General features: G+C 40.7%; 1 protein-coding gene across 4 annotated transcripts in view; it reads left to right on the top strand.

Moving 5' to 3' along the window:
• nlgn3a (neuroligin 3a) overlaps positions 1–22,836 on the top strand; it is a 128,637-nt gene that overhangs the window by 24,440 nt on the left and 81,361 nt on the right. For 2 of the 4 annotated variants that reach the window (XM_019367751.2, XM_025897395.1), the window contains exons 3-5: positions 373–432; positions 11,797–11,856; positions 21,331–21,480. In XM_019367751.2, coding sequence (XP_019223296.1) covers positions 373–432; positions 11,797–11,856; positions 21,331–21,480 — 270 coding nt within the window. The remainder of the gene's footprint in view (positions 1–372; positions 433–11,796; positions 11,857–21,330; positions 21,481–22,836) is intronic. The other 2 variants (XM_019367757.2, XM_019367761.2) reach the window with 2 other exon arrangements.

The following is a 22,836-nucleotide window of genomic DNA, read 5'->3' as shown; positions in this document are numbered from 1 at the left end:
AGAGTCGCACATACAACGTCAAATAACACTTAACAGATTCGGATGTGAGCTCCAAAATCTTCCACAAACTAGCCTCTCTGCCTTCCGTGTGGTCGTAATGGGTCTTAAATAGAAGTGCATGTGAATATGGGCTTCTTGTGTCCCAGGGTGCAGCAAATTCATTCCACCATTTTGGAATATTTCTGCAGCAACACCCCAGTTACTTTTTCAAAAGGTCCTCTGTTGTTCTTGTTGTTGATGAAGACCGGGAGGGTGGGAGGAGGAGGGAAAGAGGGAGAAGACGGGTTCTAACTCAGTCTGAGTTGTTGCATGTCACATGCGATTTTTTCCAGAGCTCTCTGTTATTTTGTAGTTTTTCCATTCATTTTACAGTCAAAAGAATATCCAAGGAATGTGCCAGGAAACCCAACAAGAAAATGTGTAGAAAAGGAGGTATGTAAAAAAAAAAAAAAAAGAAAAAAAGAAAAAAGAAAAACATGGAACGAAAGGGAGGAATTGAAAGAGTGAAAGAGAGAGGAGAGTGATGGGTGCATCCTTCCAAAGCCGCCAATATCACCACCTATCAACTCCCAAATCAAAGTGCTAATTGGGATGAACATGGGACTTGTGACTCAGATCAACCTTGACATGAGTGTGAAAGATGAGTGAGTGGCTGTGCTGTGCTGCATGCCTGTGTGAGTAAGTGTGTGTGTGTTCAGCTTGTTGTGTTGTTTAAATGTGCGAGCTGAAGTCAAGGAGTAAAACTGCAGGTCTCCAAATAAGCAGCAGAATTTTTGTTCAGCGATAGATTGTGATGTCTACTGATAACCTGTGTTTTTTTTCACAACACTGTGTGGATTGTTCATGTTTAAAGTGCATTTGTTTAAAGGTAAATACAACTGTTGATTAAATCAGAAGCATAAATGCCGTTTTAAATGAATATTTTTAGTATTTTAAACTATCCCTGAAATGTTAATTTGCTACACAAGGAACTTGAGTCACGTTTCAGACAGCACTTAAGCCGCTTATTGAAAGTATTCGTCAAGCACGACACCTGAAAGCACCCCAGCATCAGCGGTTGATTTAATTTTCACCAAAAAAAGTGTAACGCCACCTCTATCTCAAATTGATTATTCCCATTGTTCAAATAAGGGGCGGTGGGGTGTTTTACTGGAACGACAGCTTTGATCTATCCGTGTGGTAAATGGCCTCACGCGCAGCCACGGAAAAGCACATCACAATTTTATTAGCAGCGGCTAAAGCACAACCACTGGTGACAAAAGAGTGTTAATTTTCCCAGCTTTCCCTTAAGGCACCGGGGGCCCTTCCAGGTAGCCTTAAAGTTGTGATCCTGAGCATATCTCGCTGCACAGTAAAGATTCCGTTTCAGCTGGGAGACCTCTGCTGTTGATTTCCACGGAGGCAGGAGACAGCTCTTGGCCTCACTCTGTGCCTCGTACATTCAGCTTTGGTAAACCAATTTTGTTCGAGACAGACTAGCCCTTCAGGCACTTCTGCTTCTGAATTAGTCCCAGTTGTGGAATATACACAGAAATATCTATTTAATATTCCCCTTCCAGTTGGAATTTTTCAATTATCTTCCCCGTGTTTGGTAATGAGAAAATGGTTTATCATAAGTTTTATATGTTGGTTGTTCTGACGTATTATTGTGCAGAGAGCTGACTGTTGTATAGTTCCTCTGTTGTTATAAACACAAAGTTCATCATTTTCAGTCTCTATGGAAACTCTTTATATGATATTCACCTTTTTTTAAAACTGCTTCCACTAACCATAGCTTTTGCTGACTCACCCGAGAAAATGAAGCATAATTCATTCTTACCAGGCGCACTTTGGTTTCGGTCATAATAAAATAAATAAATAAATAAATACTTCGAACAAGGAAGATTTTTTTAAAAAAATTGGAATTTGAAGAGGAAACATTTCATGAGTCATGTGAATGATAATATATATTTTTAATTGTTGTTCTTTAGTTCCTACTTTTGGTTAAATCCTCTCTGTAAAATTATACGTAAATGCACTATAACCAAGTGTATCTCTGTGCATGTACACAGATATGCACACACAAGGTTTTATGTTTTTGCAGTACAGCCCGGTATAATGCAGTAGAGTCATACACACTGTTCATATTCAGTACCAATAACGTCTCCACTACCAATTTTCCAATCTGTAACCGTAATTGATTTTCAGAAAGAAAAAAGGTGATTCTGGATGAAATGGTTGTGTGATTGTTGCCAAGCAACAGTATGCAGTTGTGACAGGAGCTGAGTAAATGGCATGAAGCACCTTTGCTGTAGTGGTGATGCTGATCAAGTGAGAAAAGTACAAATCTGTAAAAGACACATCGGATGTGATCGTAATAAGATTCCTGTGTGCATGAGGTAAAGTCTTCCCATACAATGACTCAGACAGTGTTTTGCATAGTAAACCCACAGTAAAAAAAAAAATCATGGTTAAATATGAGGTTATAGAATTCAGTTATAAAGGATTCATTTCCAACAAACAATAGAGAAAGCCTATCGTATGGATTCTGTGCCATTAGCGTCCTGCAGAGCATTGTGCAAGTAAAACATCTGATGCACTGATATCAAAGCTGCGGCTCATTTTCCTCCATTAAACAGAGGGAAAGCCTTTAAACCTTTCTAGCAGTGCCCTGAACAAAGATCAAAGAAAGACTCCTTAAATAAAAAAATAACATAAAGCTCAATACAGATTGCACTAGCTGTTTATTTTTTCAATACCAGCATGGTTGATTGTTAGAGTGAGCGCAGGTTTTGCAGCTAATTTTGACAGGGCTAATTCACCAGAGCGTTTCTCTTTGTTCATAAACAATCTGATGTTTGCACTGACCACAGTGTTGCTCTGGAAGAGCGAGCGAGAAAGACAGAGACGGTCTCTGCCCTCTACCGAAGTGCCGCACATCCAAGATGTCCGAGCAGGTAGCGTTTGAGGTCATGTGTAGGTGATCTAATGTGCAACATCAGCACCGTAGCCCACTGCTCTTTCGCTCTCTCTGATGTGGCCTTACAGCACGTACCGAGAGCACGGAGCAGCGACGGCGCTGGAGACGCTGGAGCCTTGGTTATATCACTCAGTCATTTTCCTGCTCTGAGTCAGAGTGAATGGAGTGAAGAGGGGGGTAATGATGTGCGGGGACTCAGCTAAGCAGTATTCAGCCTCAGAGTGCTAGATTGGCTGCAGATGGGTCAATTTTGTGAGGACAAACCCCGACGAGGTCAATGTTTATCTGTAAAAGAGCTTTGCATTGTTAAATTGATCGACAAACACGAAAAAAAAAAGACCTGTAAATTCACATGCTTTCGACGAGGTGGAGTTCTGGTTATAATACGCTCCTGCTGCACCGTGCGCTTCTTGTTTGTATAATGCTCACATTATTTCGTACCAGGTTTTACAGCGTGTCGCTTTCATTGCTTGCAGCCTGCTTGTAAAACCCGTCCTCAGAGTCCTTCATGCTCACGTCTCTGAATAACGCTGATTCTGAGAGACACTCTGAGATCAACCTTTCCAACTCCTAAATTCATCCCTCATCATGAGTCCATTTGAGATAAGTGCAGCAAAATCTGTTGTACGTTTTGGCTTGATTTGGACCACTCAACTATCATTCCTATGCAGCCCTCATAGGCAGCAGGCTGCCATGTGTTACTCAGCTCAGCGCCAGTACTGAACAGTCCGATCGGTTGCCAAACCTGTAGATTAACTACCCCAGAAGAAACATGGTACAGTTTTTTTTCTCCATCTTAACAGATGACCTCCAGATGCTAGAAAGATGTGAAAACTGTATAAGAGCCCCAGTCCTGGTTAGACTGCAGCAGGGCCGCAGCAAACAGTAACACACCATGGTAATCCTGTTGGTTGGCCGACTGTGCTTGCCTCGAGGAAGGAGGGGCTGCTCCCTGAGTGCTGCCGAGGAGATCTGTACGCCAAGCAGACAGGGCAAAAACTTTCCAAGAAAACAAGAACAAATATTGGCTTGTGTGATTCGAAAACAGAGCAGATGCCCCTTGTTTTTGTTTTAGAGAAAATTGCTCCTATGATCTTTTACAATTATCTATCTGGGATGTTTGATGACCCCAGTGAGGGAAGGCTGTTGCCGGCCAGCAGATGCAATCGCGCTGACTTGAGATGCAAAGCATGACCTAAGCAGGAAGTTCCTATTCAGTGGCCTCCTGCTGCTGTGCTGTCCAGCTTCCCCAGTCAATCCAAGGCTCAATATCTCTGTTCTGTTCTTTGTTTATCCCAAATTAAAAAGAAATGGTGGACACAGCCTGTGGAGTCTTAAAGCCCATTTAAAGAGGAAAAAACAATTTGTTGCATCTCCTATCTCTTGTTAAGATAGACCGAGCTTCCACAGCCCCTCGCATTTCCTCTTAAGTGTGATAAATTATTCACACGCATGTCCCTGGCCACACTGTGACATATAATGCTACACGTATATTTTCGTAAAGAATTCAGTCTTCCAAATTTGGTATCTTAAAAAACTGAGCAGTACTTTCACACACATCATGCATTTGTAATTGCGCACCTGTCTGTGTGTTTGGGAGGGATAAAGAGATTAATGGTGCCTTGCGGACTTTACTTGTAAGCAAGCACCACAATGCGTTGCTATTTGTCTCCTTGAGGTGTAAGATAAATATTAAGGGGAATTTATGATTTTTAAACATTCAAAATGATCCATTGTTCACATTTACACTTGCTTGTTAGCTTGCGGTCTTCATCTTTACTGCCTTCGCAGGGCTGGAATTGCAGTGCCCACGTACTCGTGTGTAGGGACGTATAGTGAAACGAATATATCCAGCGATACCAGTGCCATTATTGATTTTGCTTACGGGTGTGTTTATTAATTTCCATATTGATTCCCCATTGTGTTAGGTTGCATTTATACTCAGAAGCCTGCGGCCTCTGTGAAACTTGTCCCTTTCTATTATGAAGCTGTCGTCGGGCAGAAAGACAGCTTGCTGGCCTTTATTTGTTTTGGGAGTTTTTTTGTATTTATTTGTTTATTTATTTTTGTCAAATTTTTGGGAGCAGCTGAATCACAGTGTGAGTTTTGGCTGTCCTTTACAGCAGGATTACAGCCTCCTTAACCTTTTAGCTGCATTCTCCATCATTCTCTCTTATGTGTCCCTCCCAAGCTGTGCCTTCACCTCTATGTAGGAAGACAGATTGAGGGAGATGGAGACAGACAGACAGACAGAGAGGGAAAGAAAAAAACGACAGAAAGAGAAAAAGAGAGAAGAACAAGGAAAAAGGGCCACCTGAGGATTACAGACTGAATATAACTGCTCTAAATTGTCAAGGCTGCAACATTTCACATTTCACTAAGTCCCTTTCCACATTCTGACCTTTCTGATATTTAACTCCAAGGCCCGTCTATTGTCAGCGAACCCTTTTCCAGCAAAGGAAAGGCAGTTAACATTCAGCCCTTCCACGATGTATTGAGTGAATTGTGGATTCAGTCAAGAAGCCTCCAGAGTGTGAGAGCACTCTGTATCTTAATGTCTGTGTGTAAGTGCGTGGGTGTATGTGTACATACGTACGCATGCTTGGGTTTATTCATGTAAAACTATATAGCAAACTAGGCTGTCTTTTATTTGCACTTTCCCCCTTTATGAAATGTTTCATTTCGATTTCCTCCGTGTAACGAGTAAGCCCAATCGAGTGCGATTTCGTTTGAACCCGATTTGATAAATGCGACAGGTTTCTATTTTACCTGTCAAGGAACATGAATAATAGCTGTTATTCTACATGCCTGCCTGTTTTGAAGCAATGCAGATTTAGACACCTGAAGGCCAGCTATTCAAAGAGGAAACTCGGCACTTCATTGTAGTTTTATTTTAATGGCGCACACTTTTCACTGTGGCATCGCTTCAAACATTCAAGGTCAAGTATAGGATCGCCGGCTGAGTCACTGCAGATGTCACATATTTGCAGTCCCTGGTAAAGATCCAGCGATTGACACACACACGGGCTCACAGACAACAATTCAAAGTGACAGAGCTCGCTTGTCCACACCTGCACCCGTCTTGAGGATTATTTCTCAGTAACCTAATTGTTTTAGCATGTCGATAGCAAAGGCATTCTATAATCACTGTGTTTCTATCATTTATAATTCATAGCAAGGCCTGAAGCTTTTTATTCATTATTTATTTTGTAATTAAATCTGTATTTGTTTAAAGAAAAGAAGCCTAAACCAAGTGTCCCTAGAGAGGCCTTTAGGTTACATAAACCCTACAGCAAATACAGAACCCACTGCACAGACTCAACAATAAATAAGTATATATATGCACATTAAAAAAACACAAAGCCCGAGCAGATTGAAGGGACAATACAAAACACAAAGCATGATGCAATATGAAATGAAAATTTCCATCTTTAGAAGCTACAACAAAACGTGTTTGTACAAAAGAGGATTTACGGGGCACCTTACAATTACAGCCAGATGCTCCACACACTACTTAGCCCAGAACTCATTATTTATGAGGCTGGTATTAGCAAATGTAATAAAATGATGGAAACAAAACTTATTTCATTTCTTGAGCGATGATCTTGAGACTAATTTCAAAGAGAAAAAGCAAGCAGCCTCTGATGAGTCTTCTTGCTATTTTTGGATGCTTCTGAAATCTAACGTTTGAATAATGCAAGGTTGAGATATTTTATGTCTCAAACCTGTTCAATACAGTGCCTATTAATCTTTAGTTTAAACCCATTTATTTTTATTGAGGACCAAGGCCCGGAAGAATTGTTTTTCATGCTGAGTATAAAACACCAGTTTCCAAACCATGCTGCTGTTAAATGACCGCATTTATGAGCGGATCATCTCCATACATTTAAAAACTTGTTTCGAGACAAGTTTTCGGTAAGTGGGTCATACTGTATATATAAAGGCGACATAATCATCGTCCACTGTTCTAAAGATTTAAACAAACCAAAAATGAGTTTATGTCAGATAAATAAAATTTGCAAGGTTTATGATTAACAATACCATGATTTAATGTGTGAAACGCCTTTTTGAGATCCAGAGAAAACTGCACAGAGTTCTTCACCTTTATCAAATGATGACTTAAGTTGTTCTATAAAAAAAGCAATTAGCAGTCTCTGTGGAATAATTCAGGTGGAATCTAATGGCTGTAGATAATGGTTTGACTCTACTTTCTTCGTGAAATGGTGAGCTACGACTTTTTACTGAAGATTAGAAAATACAGGTAGGATACTAATTGACTATAATTGCATATCTGATGAGCTGCTCCTGATTTATAAATTAGCATCACTCTGCCTTATTTTAAAAAAAAGTCCTGATGATAATGGAAAGGTTGACAAAATCCTTAATAGTTTTTTTTACTTTTGTAAAGGTAGTGCACTGGTTTAAAATAAATGAATTCATTAGAAAAGCACTTATAGTTACTAACCAACTGATCCCCAGTTTTATGTTTACTCATTGTTGGCTGTAACTCATAGTATTTATTTCCTTTGTCATTGCTGGGGTAGGGCTATGATACTGATACTGAGTTACAGTATAAGCAGCATGTGTCTTAAATCTTGGATAACACGGGTCTCTTACACTGTAGACTTTATTAATAGAGCTATGTTCATGAATTCATCGAACTTCACTGGAACAAGTTAAACATTTCTTATTTGATTGATTGCTATTCGTTTTTAGTAATCAGTTTATTTATATAGAACTTAAAGAAAGTCTTACAAAACAATCTGATAAAAAATACGATAAGAACATCACACTTAACAAGTTCCTTCCTAAAATTGTCCCATTTTACAACAATTAATATATTGTGTATAGTTTTAGGTTAACAGTTAACTTCAGTAATGTTAATTTGATGTTGTAGACAACACTTCATATGACTTAATTATCTGCTCTCTCCTGATAAAAACAAAAGAATTAATTTGTTACCTGACAGATTTTGTGATTTGCATGTCATCTTTAATAATTTGATAGGAGTCAAATGTTGTAATTAACATTTGAAGTGTTGACCGATCGTTGTTACAATCACCAAAAAGAGAAAGATTTCAGATTTAAGGTTGATTGATTTCTGTTATTTCTCTGTAATCATTAAACACACTGTCAAAAGCAGGAGGATTTTATAAAATCATAATCCAAAAGGCCACTTAAGACAAAAAAGTAATAGCTATTAAAAATTAATAGCAAGAATCAGACTCTATTACAATTGTTGAATATTTATTGAGTTTCCAGTGCAGATTATTGCTCCCTCTCCTTTCCTAGTTTTTCTGTGCTTCCTGTTTGTACCCAGGGACATACATTAATAGCAGCTTTGAATCAATTAGCAACGTCTTATTTAATCATGTTTAGGAAATAAACTGCAAACTCTAAAATGTCCACCAAATATTCCCTTTGGTTTATTATATATAGGTCTCATATGACTTTTACATAATTTATGAAGTTTATGTTCACTCAGTAATTTTTTCCTGCAAATACTCATTTGAGACTTTGTCCAGATCTCCTATCATGCAGGTCCCTCTTTGGGCCTCATTCTTTAGCATTTTAAGACAGCGAGTGTTCTCCACGGGGCTTCCTTTTCCCTGTTCGACAAAGCCGTTGTCACTCTCACTGTTATGGCCCCCTCATGTGACCGCATCTCCACAGTTGCATCAGCCACTGCCACCTGCCTTCAACCAGAACCAAGCCAGACCAAATTCTGTCATTGTTTTCCAAGGTCTTCAACCATGTATATGGCTGCTGCCAACCGGGTTGACAGTTGAAAAATCCTGTGCAGCTATTACAGTCACCAGTTCTATAACAGTGAGCCATGCCAGTAATAGCACCCACTGCCTAAAGGCCCCAGCAATGCCAGCCTGCTTACTGGCATCATTTCTGTAGCTTGTGTTGTCTGAGTTCATGCAAAACTACTATTTAAATAAACAGTAGCCAGATTTTGATATATGAAAGAAGAACTGGAAACAGTTAGCATTAGCCAGTATTGTCTATGTGTCCCAAAAATCCATAAAACATAGTTGGAGTTGGCTTGTTGTTCCTTCTTTGTCAAGATGGTGCCATTATGTATCTTATTTCTTTGTACGAGTAGCCAGCTAATGTCACTACAGGCTGTGAAAATGCATTTAAAAAGGCAAAAAGAGAATAAAACAACATGATGCATGCCCAACAGGTCATGCTGATTTGTAGCTGCCTGACCTGCCGGTCTCCACCACAGCTCTATATTCTGTTCAGGCTGTTAATCTTCTTGTAGGTTTCTACAAAGCCAACATGATAGATGTGACATTTGATAACTTAATGGTAGCTGATTTCTACAAAGGGAGGTTGACATTAGCGCTACTTGAAGCAACACATTTGCTTCAGTAAGATCACTGTGCTGGCATAACTGGGCTGCTGACACAGAGGGCTCCAAAAATATATCCTGGCGCAGAAGTTACAACATATTCAGCAACATATTCACCAAGTAGCTGACTGGAACACCAGATTAATTATTTTGTTATACGAGTCCCACATTTCTGTTATTATTTGGCTGTAGATAGAGGGTAGATGGGATTTGAGAACCAATGCATTGGAATACTGTGCCTCTAAGTTTAGAAATTGCTTTTATTAATACTGATATGTTTTTTTCTGACTGTTGTGCATTGCAAAACAATGACTTCAAACGCATGGCAGCGGCCCCCATGCTGCTCTGTTTCTACTAAGAAAGTTGATACTCAGTAAGGAAAATGATAAAGAACATACTAGTAGATTGGATATTGGCATTATTATTAATCAAAATCTCATCAATAACAAATCGGTGTTGTTCACCAACAGTCCACTTACCTTCTGCTGTCAACGAGATGACACAAATGTTGGCATTTAAGCTTAAAGTTGGCATATTCATATCATTATCTTTGTTTATCTAAAAGTAATATAGCATGCTATACAGTCTGCATTATTCATTCACCCTATAATTGAAAAATGATGGGCAGATTAAACAAAGTCGCTGTACCAACCATGGCTCCAGTTCAGAGCATAAATTTGCTCAGTAAATACCATCACGCTCAGCCTTTTACATTATGCATAACACTGTATTGCATCTATCAATTAACAATGCATGAGGTATTCAAAGAGGACAACGCATTTATTCAAATAGAGCCTGTTTAACCAGTATCGATGAGGTCCACATTGCTTCTGACTTCTGTGAGTCATAGCGTTCAAGTCCGAGTCCACCAGACTGACTGCGTTTCCGGCATGAACGTCAGAAAAAGTTTCCTAATACTGTAAACTCTCCGTTACAGCAAATAGAGGATAGAGAGCTTCACGCTTTAACATTCGCTGAGTCTCGTGGTCTGAGTGCATCCACTTTTGTCTGCTGTGCCATTACTGTTTGGAACCTCTGTGCTTACTGGGATCTTCCCTACTGATCGGGAATCTACAACACATTTCATGGTCCCCACCTCAATTTCCCCCAAGGTCATAAGAATAAAAAAAAGGATTACATGGGCAGAGACCAGAAATTCCCTGTGAAATCGTGTTCATTGCCTGCAAATTGATGTTAGAAGATGTGGCATTTGTTTCACGCAAGGGTCAAGCTTATCACTGCTGCAAAAACATTATTCAAATAAGACATCTTCTTGGAATAATGAATGGTTCTGTTAATTCAATGTCAATCAGCCCATTATATTTTGTTATCAATTTGTATTCATTCTGGTCTTTCACTGGAGGAAACACCCAAGGTCAATAAAAGCATTAGGATTTGCTGTAGTGAGTACAGAAGAGGAGCGGACCTGACTTGAACTGAACTGAACAGGCATCAAGATAACGGATCAGGGCATCACCAAAGATCTGCAAGGTTTATAAAAGAAATAGAAAAGATTAGAAAACATTTTTCTATTTTATTTATATTCTCAATATTTTTAAAAGCTTGTCAGAGGAAGATTGACTGCTAAATGGATGGTTTTGATGGATTGCCCTGTTGACTAATCACCACTGATATCCTTAGACTGTGCTGCTGTTGAACAACAACAAATGACAAGGATGTCAAATGCTTATGGGAAATGGTAGGTGAAGATATAGCTTGCAGACCCAGGGGAGTACATTTATGTACTACTGTGACACACAGCACAAGGACAAGATATTAGCGACTCTTTTGGGCAAAGAGACAGACAGACCAATTGCATGCATGATACATGCACTGTTAGGATTTATTCAGATCTCAGCAGCTCTGGGGAAATTGCATTTGTAGTTTAAAACGTTTCCTTTCAAAAAGCTTCCTGATTTTCCTGTGCTCAAGTATCATTTTTCTGTTATCAAGTTACAAATTAATACCAAGGAGACTTCCTAGAGTCTCCTACAGTGTTTAAATGCACAAAATCCTCCAAAGATCAACATAAAAAGAAAACAAAAATTGAATGAGTTGGTGTATCTGTTCGCTTCTCCAACAGACTAGAAAAAAGTAACTCACATAAATAGGCTTGGGTTGTTTTTCCTGATAAATTTTAAATGGCTTTTCTGAAAATGTCAGTGGTGTATGACTCTGCTACAGATACATGTTATAGTAGCAGTGAAGTTGTGTTCATATATAATTCTTTAGGATAGAAATGTTTGTTTTTTTCCTCATTGTAAGGGTTTTCTTTTTTTAAATGTTTGTAATCCTGCGATTGTATATGCTCTCTGTGCAAAATGAAAATTGTGTGGTGGGAATGTATTTAAATCAGCATTGTTGTAATTCGTGTGTACTTTTTGAAATGCCTCTCTTCCCATCTCTATTTTTCCAAACGTGCTATTTTGAATTTCCCTGTGCCTCTCTATGTCTCTCCCTGCTTCAATAACAGGGGCCCATGCAAAAAAACAGGGCGAGGATTTATCGGATAACGACGGTGATGAAGATGAAGGTATTTTCTATGGTGATCAAAGATGGTGCATGACTTTCTTACAAAAATGACACTGTTTTCTGATCATTTATGGATTTTTTTCTTGTTTTGTTTTGTTTTGTTTTTTTGTTCCAATTGCAAATGCAATCATCAAGCACCCCTGTCACATTTCAATCTGTAGAGCAGTGTACTGAAAAAGAGTGCATGTGTGTGAATGTGAGCGATGCGAAGGCTCTTGTTCCTAAGCATCTGAATTCAGTCAGTGAAAGGAGTGTTTAGCTTTAGAGGCAGATGGGATCTAGTTGCTGACTAGATAACCAGGCTCGGGTTGAATAATTTTAATATCTCACACAGGGACTGGAGCAACTGTTATTACAAGGGGAGAGTCGGTAGTTAGAGCCCCCTTTTAAGGTGTGGCCAGTAGCTGAATTGGTGGCGATAATGACAGAGGGAAAGTGAAGCAGCAGTGTAATATCAGACTGTTCACCCGGAGTGCCGGCAGATTTAGATGAGGAGCGGCAGTTCAGGAGTGCTGCTGGAGAGGATTAGAGGCGAGAGGTGTAGAAAATGGGAAGTTGCTGCTCAGCAATCGCATTGTTCGCTTTCCATATTTATCTTGGGATATTCCTGGCTCAGGGTGGATCTCTGCTGAGATTAGAATGAGAGACGATTCTTGTGCTGCAACAGAAACGGCTTAAGTGTCTGAATCTAAATCAAACCCCTGATATCGCCCGCCCTTGTCCTCCTTTGCCATAGTAGGGCAGGTGATGCGAGCATGATGTCGGGTATCAAGGTAAACCCCTTGTTTTATGCTCCGTTTGTTTGTTCTGGACAGACTGGATCTTCGCGCATGATGTGTATATTTGGTGAAAACGATTCAACTGAATCTGGAGGGAAGCTTTTCGGGACTTTAGCACATGTTAAGGACTATGTTATGGACTGAACGTCACACCAAAGCGCCATGTCTTACCACTCATTTCTCTTAGATACTGACACAATGAGCACTGGATCGATCCTGCTTTGGGTTCTTTCCAGATATAGGGTGTCTTCTCCCTCCTTGCTCAGTGGGCTCTTCTCTCAAAAAGGAGCCTCATGCTGGCCTTGATCACAGAACAGGAAGCGTTGCCATAGCACCACTCTGACACACAGGTGTTTCCTCATTCAAGCCCAGGGCGAGCTGTTGCAACCAAAGCCAAATTGCCTTCAGTCTTCAGCTCGACTGTGTGCGTATGTGCGTGCGCGTGGAAGGTTTTTCTTCCTTCAAGCAAGCCCACATGCGACAGTATGCAGCCCTAAGTCCGTTTAAAATTGCTGACAAGTGCCGATCCCTTTGTCTGGCAAGTCTATGCATGCGTACACAGTGGCTTGGTCTCCAAGCTGTTGTGCTAGACTAGCCTCACTGAAAATGTGACAAGTCTATTCTTTACTGAGCGCAACTAATGCTATTTACAGAGCATCACCGTAGAAGTACAATACAGTCCCAGCAGAGCCTCTGAAACACTACTGTAACTAATGCCTGTGTGACAGAGTTGGCCATCAATCCCTAAACATGATCCAGAAGATTTTTATTGTTCCGGTGAATGTGTGGAACTGTCATGGCCCAACATATGAAAACCGCTGTTCAGGGACTCCTCTTTGTTCCTCTGTAATTCCCCCCGCAGAGAGCTGATGCCTCAGGAGGAAAAGACTTTACTCCCTGAAGGAGTAAAGTGCACAAACCACAAAGTCCTTGTAAGTCCTACGTACATTTGCTCTCACAAGTAGCACCGCTATTATTACCAAAAACTCTGCCTACAGTCAATGTACGGCATGCATTACCAGTGAAATTTAGACATTTGCACTCAAGTTAAAGGGCAAGTAGAATCACAACACGAGCATGACTCCCACTCTCACCCGAGCTGAGCTGGTGCACATCTTATCCACACATTCTGTTGCGAGAGCTACTGTCTTGCCTGCTTTCCCTGTCTAACCCCCTCCATCTCTCAGTCTGTTCCTCCCAGCATTACCATGCGGTCTCAGTTGGCTGTCTGTCTATCCTGGCCTAATTTGCTTCCTCCCTACAATATATCTGAACTGCCCTCCTCCCTGTTATAGCCCCTCCAGACATGTTCTCAAAGTCAAATCAAAATAAATATTGGAACAATAAAGAATTTCTTTTATTGCCAAAGAAATATAACGTATGGAATCGTAATATATAAATTTACAATAAAGAGGCTGGGTAACAGCCAGTAAAAGGATTCAAATGAGACAAAGAGATAAGAGCAATGAAATATGTAGTCTGGAATATATTATACTGCACTACTATTATACTGATGTATTTCTTTCTAAGGCTCCATGTTTTTAACATTTGTGCCTGTTTATCCCTTCCTGTGTCTTGCTGTCTGTCCCTTTGTGTGTCCATCTGTCTGTCTGAGTAACAGTCAACCCATTGGCACCCCCAAAGTGCATTCAAATTCTGCACAACACTTCCGCCTGCAAAACAAGCGTGGAGGCCAAGTTGCTGTGATTTACACCAGCCCACAATCAAGACTCAATTTTACAGAGGCTGTTATTGCACTGTAAAGGGGAGTGCAAGCTTTCAATCACCTACCTGCTGCTGTTAGATAAAGGTGGGCATGTAAATAGAGTAAGCGAGTCCATGTAGGGGCTAAATCTTCCAGGTGGAACATGGCAATGGTGCTGAGGTAGAGTGCCTAGTGATAGCCTGTGAGAAGCAGCAGTCCGCTCTCCACCTCTGGACTGTCTTGCACCACTGCTGCCTCAGCCCTATCCCAATGATGAAAAATAGAACTGTGTGTTTCTGTCTTTTGGCGCTTTGAGACTTTAGCTCTAATCAGAAGGAATGCCTCCACCTAGAGTGTGCACGCACACACTCAGACATGTACGCTCACATCCATTAAATCAGTGCACACACAAACTTGCTTGCTGCCCAGCTCTAGAAGCAAACACTTAAGAAGACAGCGAGCACATGCAGATACACGCACACTTACCCCCACCCTTAGAGATGCTCGGGCTGTGCCAGAGAGCAGAGCTGAGCTCCACCTGCCTGGGTATTACCATTAATTCCATCGCACAGGCCTGACTGGATCCCTATCCAGCAAAGCCCTCAGCTCAGCTCAGGCAGCCTGGAGAGTGGCAAATCGACAGTGGGGGCAATTCACACACCATTTTCTCTATTCTGCCACTATCCTATTCTCTCTGATGTGGCAGAGAAGAGGAATCATGCCCCTTGAAGCCCATTTATGCAGAGATCTTTGGAATGCTACTGCTCAGCTTCTTTCCAAGATAAGCATTGCTGCTAATGGCTGATCCGCACGGGCATCATTTGAGCCATTTCAAAGGGTAGGAGAGCCAGACTGGTACTGTCATCTTTATTTTTTTCTTTGTCCTTTCCTCTTGAGTGGCACAAAATAATTGGGAAGGCAAAACATGTAAAAACAGACTTCTTTTGAAAAAATTGTCAGGAATGGAGTGGAGAAAGGCTTTGAATTAGTTCACACAGGCACTTTGACTCTTTCCTTATGCAATGCCAGAGCAGGTCTGAAGGGTTTGTGCGCTGCAGTGTGTTTGTTCGTGTGCTGTCATCGAGCCTTCAGTGTGTTTGTACAGTTACCAGCTCTTAAACTCATGTCAAGGACAGCAGGCTTCATTGAAAGACTAAAGGGTTACTTCTCTTTCATTCTGGCAGCAAACAGCTGTCTGTGAGTCTTAGGGATGACAGCACCTCTACTGCTTTCCTCCTCTAAACTAGATCCTGGCCAGCTGTAGGGGGCTTTGGCTAATAGCCTTGTAGGCTTTTCACACTGTCTTTGCTTTCATTTAACTCAACCACTGGCTATCCCTGTGTTCCATTTCTCTATCCTCATGCATTTACACACTCTATCCACCCTGTTTCCAACATCATATTTAACACCCATGGACAGCAGCCAGGAAGCAAGATGTCATCTTCACACAAAGGTCATTCCTCCCATTAAGTTTACTGTAGTCAAGGTTCCTAATAGAGGCACACATGCTCACAAGCTTCTCCCTTTTACTCTATCCTATTTTCAGTTTTTTTTTTTTTAATTTAATTTTAGTTACTCAGACATATCAGGTATGGAGAGCAATCACATAGTCTAGCGTAGAGGTGTTTTAATACATATATGACAATATTATAAATATTTCAATAATTGGAACAGTTTTGGTTACAGACTGTCTCACTACTGTTCACTCACTGTTAGGTCCATAAATATTTGGACAATGATCCAAAGTTGGCAAGTTATCAATCCACAATGCGATTGAAGGGCAGACTTTCATCTTTAATTCAAGGGGTTTAACAAAAATATTAGAAGAAGAATAGAATAGAATAGAATAGAATAGAATAGAATAGAATAGAATAGAATAGAATAATCCTTTAATTGTCCCACAAGGGGAAATTTGGTTGTGTCAGCAGCAAAAAAAACACACATATACAAAAAGAACAGGACACAGAACAGAAAACAAAAAACAAAATTTTTACATATTTACATCATGGACAATAGTTACCAGAGCAGAGTACAGTACAGCTGTTAAAAGTAGTGTACAGATAGAGTGCAAACAGAGCAGGATACTGAAAGATGTTTAAATAGTTAAGAATATTTAGAATAATTAGAAAAGTGCAGATTGTGTATTGTACCTGTGCATTAAAAAGTAGACATGTAACCTCCAATAGGTTAGTGTATATATAAGCTGAGAAAAGTAATGTGCAGTAACAACAGTAGAAGTTGTTACAGCACTGATGTAAACATCTATGTTTGTTGGGAGCAGTTTTGATTCAATTAATTGTTCGCATTAACTGTGATCTTTCAGGCAAAAAGGTCAAGTGGGATTGTAGGATTGTAGAAATATTTCTAGGTTAAGAAATTACACCACATCTAGCCAAGTCAAGAACCCTCTCTAGGAGGTAGGTATATCATTGTATACAACCAAGAGATGCCTCCCAGAATAAAATACAGAATAAGAAGACCAGATTAGACTTTGCCAGAAAATATAGAAAAAAAGAAAAAAGATAAGATTAACTTGAAAAAGTGCAGAGAAGAAGAGAAACAGCTCATGATCCAAAGCAAAGCATATCATCTTCAAAGACAATATTATGGCAATGACATGTTTGGCTGCCACTGGAACCGGGTCACTAGTGTTTATGATGATGTGACTGCTGATGGAAGTAGCAGGATGAAGTATACAGTTCTGCCCTCTCTGCTCAGATTCAGCCTGAGAAATGCTGCAGAAATGATCAGACAGCCCTTCACAGTGCAAATGGATAATGACCCAAAACACACTGCAAAACAGAAGAGTTTCTCAAGACAACAAAATGGGAAACTTTTCAGTGGCTAAGTCAGTAACCTGATCTCGAACCAATATAGAGCAGCTTTTAAGTCATTAAATACAAAACTGAATGCAGAGGAACTGACAAACAAGCAGCAGCTGAAGGAGGCTGCAGTAAAGGCCTGGCAGAGCATCTCGAAAGAGGGAACGCAGCACTTGGTGATGTCCACGGGCTTCAGGGAGTCACTGACTACAAAGGCTCTTGATCCAAATATTAAAAACAATCCTCATATTTAAAATTATATTAGTTCATCCAATTAATTTTGAGCCTTTGAAAACGGGCGACTCTGTATAAAAACTGCTGTAATTCCTAAACAGTTAATGCAATACATTTGTTAAATCCCTTGAATTAAAGCTGAAAGTCTGCACTTCAGTCACAATCTTGACTGTTTGCTTTAAAACCCACTGCGGTGGTGCACAGAGTCAGAAAAGGGAAAAAAGTATCAAAAAATGACCTGACTGTATATTATCAGTTTAATTATTCTGCAAAAAAAGACAACACACAATAAACAAAGTTATTGATAAACTTGACTGATGACATTATTGATGTGGTGCTGTAATGATATTTAGATTGTCGTGTGTTTTCTTTTTTTGACCACAATAGTCACGAAGGGAAAAATATGACACCGTGACAGCTCTACTCCAGCCCTTATAAAAGTCCTACTGGCTCAACATTTATTAAATTTTTTAAATTTTATAAATGTTCCTTATTCACCTGGCTTTTCTTAGCACAAAATAGAAAATTTTTAATTTGTCTCTGTGTTCACTCTTTTGAGCCTCTTATCTTTCCCATCACCTAGCCACCCAGCACTAGTTCATTAGCTTCGGTGTAAAGTGAATATTAGGAAACATTCAGTGACTTTCAGAATGCCACCAGGGACACTGGCAATGAAACAAGCCGCTATATAGTTTCTTGTAGCTGCCTTCCCTGTTTTAAAGATCCTCCCGAGATGTTTCAACGATATCCCATTCTTAAATGCAAACATGCCAGTAATGGGCCTATCACGGGTGGACCGTGAAGCTTGACCTGACAAGAGCACTACAGTAGGCTGCGTGTCATGTCCTGCCACATCAGGACGTTGTCACCTGTTCCCCCAAACCTCAGCCCCCACTTATAGCCGCTGACAGCCACCATGTTTCACCAAGTGTTGACACAGTGAATGCCACCGACACTTATCTCCACTTGCCTTTGTCCTGTCCTAGTCCGGAGTGTCAAGGCCAGTTCCGGGGCGCTTAACGTCAGATATATGACTGACTGCTTTCATTGGAGTGAGAAGCAAAAGGACAAAAAGGTGGAGGTACAGGTAGTGAGAGAAAATAAGATTGCAGAAAAAAGGAAGGAGTGCTCCAAGCCCTCCTGGTGGGTTTCGCTTGCAGCAGCAATACTAAGGGGCTCAGCTCAGGCCTGAGTTATGCCTCCCACTGACACTCCAATCAGACCAGAGCCACTGTGAGGCAACTTGTGAAAGGTTGTGCCCCTAAGTTGCTTTTTAAAGCTCATGCTATATATTTTTAACTCCGACTGCACCTACCATCCAAACGGAAAACATTTGATTTATTCATTCATTAGGCAATTTCTTTTCCCGTAGTGAGACATTTATTTGCTGTTTGTGTAATACGTGCTGAGAGTGTATGAGTGTCACTGTGTAGTAGCTGCTGCATGACACCACGTCGCATTAAAATAAATGTGACAAAAGTGTACATACATTAGTTTTTTCTCCTCCTGCTGAGTTCATTCTTCATTGCACATCAGCTTTCATCTACATTGCCATCAATCACATGTTTTTTTGCTCATCTCCAAAACACAAGTTTGTTTTTGTCTTTCTGTAATATTCTGAGCTCGTTGTGCATGGAGTTCATATTGCAAATATACCAGCCTGTGCATTAATGAATAAATCTCTGTTTCTTTTCCGCCACAGCTCTGTGCTAAATTTTGATTCTAAGAATATGTGTGTTGATGTAATGATGTGTTTGCCCCCGGAGAAGCGGTGAATCAGGAAGCAGCTTTTTATTTTGAGGTAGCGACTTAGTCACCTGCTTCACTAGATTAGGCCATTAACCGTGACCAAGTAAACTCCGATCTGATTGGTTAAGAAGACTTAGTCATTGGCCCAGATGTATCCGTAAAAGATTATCATTTCTCACTGTAAACCAGAATCCGATTGGGATCTGTTGCGTACATATCTTCCTCTGACAACAGATGAGTGAGAGCTGTATATCACATCTATGTGACACCTCCCACATCAGATCAACTCAATGAATAGATTAGAACAAGTGGAGCTCGAATGTTTTGTATCGCTCTCCCAAAAGGATTTAACTGTTGTCATGGAGACACGATGTGAATCAACAAAAGAGGTGACTGATAACATTGACATGACTAATCTCTTTTTTTTTTTCTTATTTCTGCCCCCTGTTCCTTCTTCCTTTCTGCCATTCTCTTTGTATCTGTGGCCCATTTGTTTTGAATAGCTTGTGTAGGATATCGTTTTGCTGCTCCGAACCCCTCCTCCTCCTCCTCCTCCCTTCTCTGACTGTACTTTTCATGCCTTCTCACCCCATGCATCCCCTCCTCCTCTTGTCTAAGATAAGTGTGTGTACAGAGAAGTGTCAGCTATAAATCACATTTCACTGTGCAGCCTTCTCAGATACCAGCAAGATAAAGGAATCCATAAATAAGGCCACATCATATATAGTACAACTTATTGCTTTGCTTTAAAATGTAACAGGGCCATGAATAACCAAGGGAATAATGTAAAAAAAAAGAAAGAAAGAAAGAAACAGGCTAAGTTCTCTTATAGACGGTTACAAAAAAAAGGTGTCTGTACAAAATGCATTTAAGTAGTTGTCTTCTGTGTTGAGCATGCTAATGTGTTGGGGTGCATAACGATGAGGAGCGCCTGCAGATCGATGCAGATTAGCCTGTTCAGGATGTGGTCTGCGATTAGCTGTTCTTGAGGATTTTGAATTTTGGCTCTCAGTCACCATAGCAACCAGAATACAATACCATCCTTTTAAATCCGAGCCCATTGCTTTCTTTCCTTTTTTATTTCTCCTGCTCTCTTCTTAATATCCTTTCCATTTCTATCTGTATTCCTTTCCTTTCTTTTTTCCTTCCTTCCTCACAGTCTCTGTGTTTTTCTCTCTCCCTCTCTGTTCCGATGTCATCCACACTTTTTGCCCTCCTGCTCCTTCTCATTCTCACCATTCTCAGGGCTTGTGGGGGGGACAAAAAGAAAGGCAGGGAGTTGGACAGAGACGGGGAGAAGGCGGGAGAAAAAACAGGGAGAGAGACAGGGGAGAGTCTGTGAGTGAAAGTGATACAAAGCGAGGGAGGGGGAAGGCAAGAAGCTGCACCGAATGCAGGGGGGAGCACGAGTGAAAATGAGAGTTTCTTGTCTTGTCTCCCAGCTCTAGCTAGCCAGTCAGTAATTCAGTCTATTCCTCAGACAGAGGCTTTTTTCATCCCTCTACCTCTGGATGTGCTTTATCTGGCTGGAGTGTCGCTCCAGCTGGGTATCAAAAACTGCTCCAGGAATAAAATAAACAGCATTTTACCAAAAGTGAAGCGAAAATTTTAACTGCCTGCAATCCCAAGCAGGACTGTGCAAATAAATTGTTGCGGCATGATAGGCCTGTGTAAAAAGGAGGCGCGAGGTAGCATTGTGTAATTAGCCAGTGTGTTTTCCCTATCACTGTCAGGCCAGATTAGCCTTCTCCCTGCTTAGGAGATGTGTCAGAGTACCTCTCTCTTTATTCTCCCTAATGGCTTCCTGCATGTCTATATTAGGAAGTGGGTCTGCCTCCTGGGAGGCAATGCAAAACCAAATACAAGCCTAATAGTTTGGTTTATATGAAGTAAATGACTCACCACGTTTTTAGATGAGATAGCTGATTGCTATAATAGAGCTGAACTGCAAATAAAGCGTGGACAGTCATTTGTTTCTCGTACAGCTGATATGAAAAGAATAATGCTTCCAGTTCCATTAGTAGGCCAGAAGACTGAATGAATACAGCTGGTATCTGGGAGGTGATCGTCAGCTTGTCTGTTTGTGACCACTATGTGCTATAACTTCTTTATCTGAATCTGCGCTGACCCTTGATCAGAGAGGATGGACGGCTTTGTGAATATGTTAATGATGGCCGCTCTTGCAGACATACGAGACACTGGGGCCAAGCCCGTGATGGTCTACATCCATGGAGGGTCCTACATGGAGGGGACAGGCAACATGATCGATGGGAGCGTGCTGGCCAGCTACGGAAATGTCATCGTTATCACTCTCAACTACCGCGTTGGAGTCCTCGGTAAGCATCCTTTCCTCTCTCTGTTTTTTTTTTCCTTCACCTTATTCTTCAAGGACATTTTCTGGGGCAGCTTTGCAGGGCACCTAGCTTAGAAGTAATGAGCTCTGCTGATTGCCACATACACTCTAAATAAGGCTGAGAGAGAGAGAGAGAGAAAAGCAGGACTGTAAATACATGGACTGGCTTGTTGATGTAGTGCTCATGTATCAAAATCACAGTAATTGAGTGTGCTGCATAATGTGGGTTTGTTGTTGTGACTGGGGTTTAGAATAAATTAAGAAATTATTGAAATGAAGTAGAAAAAAATGATAAGATGGGCGTGATGCTGGAAGGATAGAGGAGTGCGGAAGAGTGTGCTGGAGAGAAAGAGAGGTTCTCTCTGAGTTGCGGTTGGTTGCATTGACTCATGCAGCTGAATCCCCTTTCAGACACTTGTGCATGTGTGTGTATGTGTAAGCCTGTGTGTGTGTGTGTGAGAGAGAGAGAGTGAGAGAGGGAAGGGAGAAGCTGAGAAAGAAAGAGTGAGAGAGCAAAAAGAAGAGACAGAGAGCTCCATGGAAACAGCTGCAGCAACACAAAATGGAGTTTGTTAGTGCACTACCCGAGCTTTGTACCTTTTCCATCCATCTCTCTGACACAGTTGATTTCCCTCCTCACTTATTTTTTTTTTACATTTAGAGTGGATGTGGCCTGACTACAAACAATTTGAATATAAAATGAAATTTCCATGTTGCTGAATTTCTTTAGAATATTGCTTCAGATTTTATCGAACTTGTTGGCAGCTGTTAGCATAAAGGATATAGCCGCTTTATTCTGTGTTTCCTATTGTCAGTAAATCCCACGAAAAGACAAAAACCCAGTCTTCCTCAGTGCTTTCAGACTTCACTGCCCTATCAGCCCAAACCCAGTTGCTTCCAACGTACTGTGAATATTTAAAAACATTTTATTTTCAGGCACAATTTAAAAGAAGCCCGAGTAACTTAGTCACCACCACTCAAAAGCAGCAAACATGCAAGAACACTGAAGAGAAATTGGAAAAATCATGAGGTGTTGAAACGAAGTGATTGAGCAATGCAGATAAACACCAAAAGCACAGTTGAGCAAACTGCAAAATCTAAAGATCGCTAACATTATACAACATTAGCAACCGTTGCCATTACACACTGAGCTGGCCTGTAGCAGAGCACGTGATTATATTTAGCTGAGCATTTTGTGTATTAGCTTTCGGAGCTGCTGTATCATGTGCAGGATTAACTCACAAAAAACCAAAAACCGTCCAATGAATTATCATAATAAATGCATGCAACTGAGGAGGAAATGGCTCGGTGAATGTATTTATAGTTATAGAAGAACAAT

This window comes from Oreochromis niloticus, linkage group LG2, assembly GCF_001858045.2.
Source record: "Oreochromis niloticus isolate F11D_XX linkage group LG2, O_niloticus_UMD_NMBU, whole genome shotgun sequence".
Classification (NCBI taxonomy): Eukaryota; Metazoa; Chordata; class Actinopteri; order Cichliformes; family Cichlidae; genus Oreochromis; species Oreochromis niloticus.
Note: the sequence above shows the minus strand (reverse complement) of the source record. Positions and strands in the feature narration are given on the sequence as shown.